General features: G+C 33.3%; 1 protein-coding gene across 1 annotated transcript; it reads left to right on the forward strand.

Annotated features, from left to right (window-relative positions):
- The first annotated feature begins 734 nt into the window (after nucleotides 1-734).
- On the forward strand, nucleotides 735-2,702 carry LOC149563212 (subtilisin-like protease SBT1.5). The gene is made up of 2 exons (XM_089828089.1): nucleotides 735-862; nucleotides 1,469-2,702. Exons 1-2 carry the CDS (start codon nucleotides 735-737, stop codon nucleotides 2,700-2,702), a joined length of 1,362 nt encoding a protein of 453 aa, XP_089684215.1.
- The last annotated feature ends 3,838 nt before the right edge of the window (nucleotides 2,703-6,540 follow it).

Below are 6,540 nucleotides of genomic sequence, written 5' to 3' on the forward strand. Positions count from 1 at the left end.
TATTGAACCTCATTATTTAAATAAAAGTTTCCTTATACTAGACAATGTCATAAATAGGTGGTCTCCCTTTTGAAATGACTTAAGTATTGGTGAGTTTGTTAATTTAGTGCTCAAAGCCCTTTTAGATTAACAAACCTTCGTGGTTATATGTTGATTTGTATCATATATAAATTTGAATAGCTATTTAAAAATTGTTAGATTTTTACTTTTGTAATTATAAATTAAATTACTTTCCATAAAATCACTTTCTTTATATTTAGAGTTAACATTTGAAGGAAAGCTCTCTCTCTCTCTCTCACACACACACACACACACACACTTTCAACATACCCTTAATTTTCATATTGATTTCTCTGGAAAAAAAGGTTTTGTACTTTTTACTAATGTGCTCAAGTATCGGTTATATAGGTAGGAAATTTGATCCAATAAAAGATTACAACTCAACACGAGATGCAATTGGCCATGACACATTCATAGCCTCCATCATAGCAGGACAAGATACCCCCAATGCAAACTATTTTGGCTATGGCACTGGGACTGCCAAGGGGATGGCACCACATGGACGTGTGTCAATGTACAAGGTTGTATGGTATGACTCTAGAACTCTCACTGGGATTTTCTTTTCATTCTCTGATATTATGCAAGCTATGGAACAAGCCATAGTAGATGGAGTGGACATCATCTGAATCTCATTAGCAGCAGGGGATCCCATTATATTCTCCTCCTTAAAAGCAATGGTAAATGGAGTTCTTGTAGTTGCTGCTGGAGGAAATGGGGGCCCTAAGGTTGCAACAGTTCAAAATGCAGCTCCATGGTGGATTACAGTGGGGGCTGCCACCATTGATAGAGCCTTCGTTGCCATGTAAGGAATGTTTCTCCATAAAATTTGGTGTTATGATGTTAAGTCAATATATCTTGTTGTTTATATGCTGAACTCAATTTTATTCTAAATAATTAAATGTTGTGATAACATGCATGAATTTCTCTCTATAAAATTGATTGAATTTTTTTTTGAATTGAGCCACATATAAGATTCTTAATAGACCTTGTGATCCATCATTCAAATGAAGGAAAAAAATGTCAACTTTACAATCAATTGTTTAGGAAAATATGTTGATTATAAAACTTTTTAACAAAAGAAACATCTTGTGTCTATTAGAATTCAAACGTGTAGTTTTCAAGTCAAACTCATTCACCCATGGTTCACAAGAACCCATCTCTCATGCGAATGAATGTGTGTGATCTACTGAGAAGGCCCAATTTTCACTTCTATGAGCATCAGCTAAATGTAATGAGGGTGTTAAGTGTTCCATTCATTCTTGTGGGAGATGGGTTAGTACTCATGAAACGTGGGTCAATGGGGTTGACTAAAAAATTATAATAAATATCACCTACTTATATAGAAACATCTCCCATATTTATGATAAAAAATTAACAAAGAAACTATTTTTTTGTTCCATTTTCTCAGGATCAACTTGGGCCATGGTGAAGTGATTATGAAGGGCATCTCCATGTATAAGAAAGAATTCTTGAGATCCACACCAGATTTGATCCTCATATATGGCGCCATATGTCTAGAGGATACCTTAGATCCTAGACAAGTGACAGGCAACATTCTCTTCTGTTTAAATAGCAACGATGTCGATGTGGATACGCGCATCCACATGGCCGAGACTACTGGAGTAGTTGCCGCCATTATTGCCTATGACGATGCAGTACAGCTACCACCGAGTGTCTATTTGATGCCAGTTGTCTTTGTGAATGCAAGCCAGTCAGATGCCATAATGGACTACATAACCGCCACAACAGCACCGACTGCCAGCTTGGAGTTCCACATAACAGAGTTGGGCTCCACGACAGCACCGCTGCTGGGATCGTTTTCATCAGTGGGGCCCAATCACCTATTCCCAGAGATTGTGAAACCTGACCTGGTGGCCCCCGGCGTCAATATCATCGCCGCGCGTTCTACTAAACAACCACATGGAAGTTGCTTCGACTTGCGATCTGGCACGTCATTTGCCGCTCCACATGTGGCAGGCATAGCGGCATTGCTTAAGGCGGTGCATCCAGAGTGGAGTCCAGCAGCCATAAAGTCAGCTCTCATGACAACAGCTGAGACTCTGGACAATAAGGGCCATCTCATCAGATCCACAAACATGTCAGCACCAACATTGACACCCCTTGATGTCGGAAGCGGCCACATCAGCCCCCAGTCAGCATCCAATCCAGGACTTTTCTATGACATGGGTTACCAAGAATATGTGAATTATCTATGTTTAACAAACAGGACAAAACGAACTAACTGTAGTAATGCTAAAGGTTCCCCATATGACCTCAACCTTGCAACTTTTGCTGCAAATTTCTTCTATGGGACTAAAGAAGGAGAAAAGCAGGTGAAGAGCTTTAAGAGGGTTCTAACTAATTTTGGAGGAGGGGGAAATGGTGTGTACAATGCAGCTGCATATATGGGTCTACAAATAAATGTGACAGTGACCCCCAAAACTCTGGTTTTTAACCAAACTAATCAAAAGCTGGATTTCACATTGACAATGGAAATTATTGGGCCGTCCTTAGTGACAGATAGAGTTCTCTTTGGAGACTTGTTATGGTTTGATGGGCTTGAAATTGGAGACCATCAGGTTCATAGTCCACTTGTTGCAATTTTCCCTTATAATTATAACATTACCAATTCTCCTGCTTAGATCAACCATTTCTGTATTTGCCTCTTTTTACAAGATTGGTTTTTATGCTCTCTGGATCAAGTTCAGGGTTTTTTTTGAAGAAAATTGCATCATATTGTTTTGTATGTTCTATCTTGTGCAAGGCTATAAGATAGTTTATAAGCATTTTGAGATATTAGATTTTTACAGTTTCATAATGATAATATAAAAATTTTTAGATTTAGTGGTGTAGATTTTATTTGGGAAAACATTTGGGATTAATTTCTTTAATCTATCATTGGAAAAACTAAATTGTAGAGAAAGTGAGTTCATCTGAAAGCTAAATAAAATTGGTACTAATAAACTCTATACAGCTAAATCTGAAAACTCCATATGATAATAAGCATTGTTGTAATATATACTCTAATAAAAGATAAGCATTGTTATAATATATAAATCTGCGGTTTAGAATTTGGAAAGAACTCTATTGTGAATTGGGTATTTTTCCTGTCTTATTGTTTGACGACACCCAACCAAGCAATAAGATCTATTGGTGTTTGTTGTGTATCATTTTTTTTTGCTGTGTCAGCCTACTGTGAACTACTTCTGCTTGTGTTCCACCTAACTGCAAATTGGGTAAATGAAATGTATCATATTGTTTTATATGTTGTATGTTGTGCTAGATTATTATGAAGACAATTGGCAGTAATTTAAACATTTTGAGATATTAGAGTTTTACAGTGTATAATGGTAATGATAATATGTAGAGTTTTTGTGTTAAGTGGTGTAGAGTTTAATTGGAAAAATATTTAGAATAAAAATTCTTCAATTTATTATTAGAAATAAATATTTGTAAAAGAGAGTGAGTTCATTTTAAAGAGAAATATTTTTATCCTTGTTATTAAGAATTTGATCTAAAACATTAATACAAATAAACTCTCTAACTAAATTGGAAAACTCTGCATAATAAAAGCATTGTCATTATATAATATATATTCTAGTAAAAGATAACAGCAATTCTCATTTGCAGTTTGAAGGGAACTCTATTGTGAATTGGTTTTTTTCTCAATGTGGTGCAGGGGCACCTCACTCTATTAATTTTATATTGTTTAAATTCATCTTCAAAATGATTTATTTATTAAGTCGTTGGAATCATAATGTGAAATGGTCTATTTATTATGTTATTGTAATCTTGATCATATGAAATTTGTAATGAAAATCCAAATATGGATAGGAAGGGACATGGGAAGGTAAATGGTTGTAACCATTTTAGGTTGTCTTTAAAAGAAAGACATATTTTAATAGCAGGGAGAGATCGACAGAGTGGAATAAGGAACAGGTTGTGAGAGGAAATTGGGCTCTCTGATTTTAACTAGAAAGCCATTGATGTTTTGTTGACTTTGACATTAAATGAAATATATTTTTATTAAGTTTTTATGTTTCCTTCTGTCTGCTTTTGATATTTGTTAGGAAGGTTATAACAGTGAACATGAATCGGTTTCTCTCTATTGTTATTTGCACGAAATGCAAATGATTTGTTTTATGTGATGATAGTCCGAAGGAATGGTAATGGAAATGGTTTTATGTAAAAAGATAATTAGATAAACAGATTTGAAGATTATTCGATGCCCTCTCCTCATCACAATGTCTTACTGTTTGAGAACACACAAACAAACAATAATATTTATTTGTGTTTGCTGTGTAATATTTCTTTTAGTGTCAATATACTTGTAAGTAGATCACCTAACAATAAATTGGGTCTTGGGACTTTCCCAAATAACAACGGCTGAAATAGCTTATTTTTGGGTGAACTCACATTGTTCTTACAGTACATTCTAATTGGGAATTAGACAATCTGATTTAGATAATAAACATCTTGAGACTTTCCCAAATAACAACAGCTGAAATAGCTTATTTTTGGGTGAACTCACATTATTCTTACCATACATTCTAATTGAGAATTAGACAATCTGATTTAGATAATAAACTCTACTCAGTACATCCATATTTTCTATTTGCTGTGAACTTTAATTGAGACATTTTAAAGAGGAAAAATATGTGGATGAACTTTATTAATTTTAGATAGAATTTGAAATTTTCTGAATTTAACTATTATAACTTTGAATTACAGATTCCAAAGATTAATATAAGATATATAAAACTAATAAACTCAAATAATATGTTCTAATATTTTTAATTGATTTTTAGATTGTTTATATTTTCAGATTACACATAAATTGGTTTTTCCAAAATATTGCCTTAGGAATTAGGATTTATTAGCTAATATTTTTTTTTTTTTTATGGAAACAACCGGATTACATAGATATCGGCATCTCTGCCTTTACAAGCTGATTACAACATTATGAGGTAGCATATATCTAAATCAGAAGCCGTCCTTCGGCTAAGCTGCCACGTGCAGGGGGATCCAGTCCGTCAAAGTCACCCAGGGGTCGAACTTGGCCCAAACGCGTCTTCGGGGGTTTGAACCTTGGTGGATGACAATTTCAACTGTACCATCATCCTCACCAATTGTGCCCAACCAATTGAGCTACAACCCTTTGACCCAAAAGCCATAGTAAATAGAAAAAAAATTGCCTTAGGAATTAGAATATATTAGCTAATAATTGATCCAAAAGTCATAGTAAATAGAAAACAGGAAACCTTTAGAAAAAATCTTGTCTTTCTTGTCAAATTGAAATGCAGATTCTAATACATCTGGTGTTTTGTGTAGAAAAAATTTTTGGAAGTTGCAGCTTCTAGTTGATCCTCCAAGCCACATTGAAACTTATAAGTTTTAGTTAGATAGCTTGGGATTTTAGAGTGCAAACACTAAGTATTCATTGTTCTCAAATCTTTATCCTTCCTCAAATTTTAAATCACTTCAAAAAGTGTACAAAATCCAACCCATGAATTACATTTGAGAGTGAAATATATCTACAAATTATATGGAATATAATGCATATTTATCTTGTACAAATTAAAGGCAGCCTATCACTTGACTAAAGGTTCACATTTTGAAAGATCAAGACATTATCATGACCGTTAAAAATATATAAAGTGAACAGAATCGCTGGTACTAAAAATTCATGTCCAAACACTCAAGAATCTGATTATCTATGTTGAAAATGTTGAAAATGAGGAACCCATGAACATAAAATACACGTAGCCTGTATTAATCACATAATCATTTTGTCATTTCTTAATCCTACAATATAAATTTAGTTGCATTAATCAAATTGAATGTTTTTCACATAGACAAAGCATGCATGAATCTATTAGCATTAGCATTGTTAGTCAAAAATTATTTTAATTCTAGTAATTGAGTAAATTATTTTGTTATAAGAATAGTGTTGTTATTCAAATATTTTCTATTGAACACTATTTTTGTTTAGTTTATTAGATCACAATTAAAGTGGAATTATTTTTCGAGTTTCACTTTTTAATTCTATTCAATGATATTATCTTGTTGACTTGTGATTATTGAGAGTGGGGATAATACGTATGATATATGGTGCATTTACAAAACATCATAGTATATGTAAGATTGATTATATAAGTCCTAAACAAACCCTAATTCTAATTGTAATTCTTAAATCTAATCCTAAACATAACATAAATCCTAACCCTAAACCTATCTCCAACCTTAACGATTTGTATACATTAAGGGATGACCCTAACCCATATATATATATATATATATATATATATATGAGGAAATACTTAACCATGATTAGTATACCATAATATAAACTCAAAATAAACTCTAATCTGAATACTATCCTAAAAATAATTCTAACCCTTATTGTAACTATGTCCCAAACCCTAACCCTAACCTTGACCATTAGGTGAACCCTACTCTAACAATAATCACAAACATAAC

Source organism: Cupressus sempervirens, chromosome 4, assembly GCF_028749045.1.
Source record: "Cupressus sempervirens isolate cs-2001-9-10 chromosome 4, ASM2874904v1, whole genome shotgun sequence".
Classification (NCBI taxonomy): domain Eukaryota; kingdom Viridiplantae; phylum Streptophyta; class Pinopsida; order Cupressales; family Cupressaceae; genus Cupressus; species Cupressus sempervirens.

Coding starts and splice junctions, on each gene's coding strand:
- LOC149563212 (XM_089828089.1), top strand. CDS start 735: ATGGTAAATGGAGTTCTTGTAGTTGCTGCTGGAGGAAATGGGGGCCCT. Junction 863..1,468: donor GATAGAGCCTTCGTTGCCAT/GTAAGGAATGTT, acceptor CCATTTTCTCAG/GATCAACTTGGGCCATGGTG.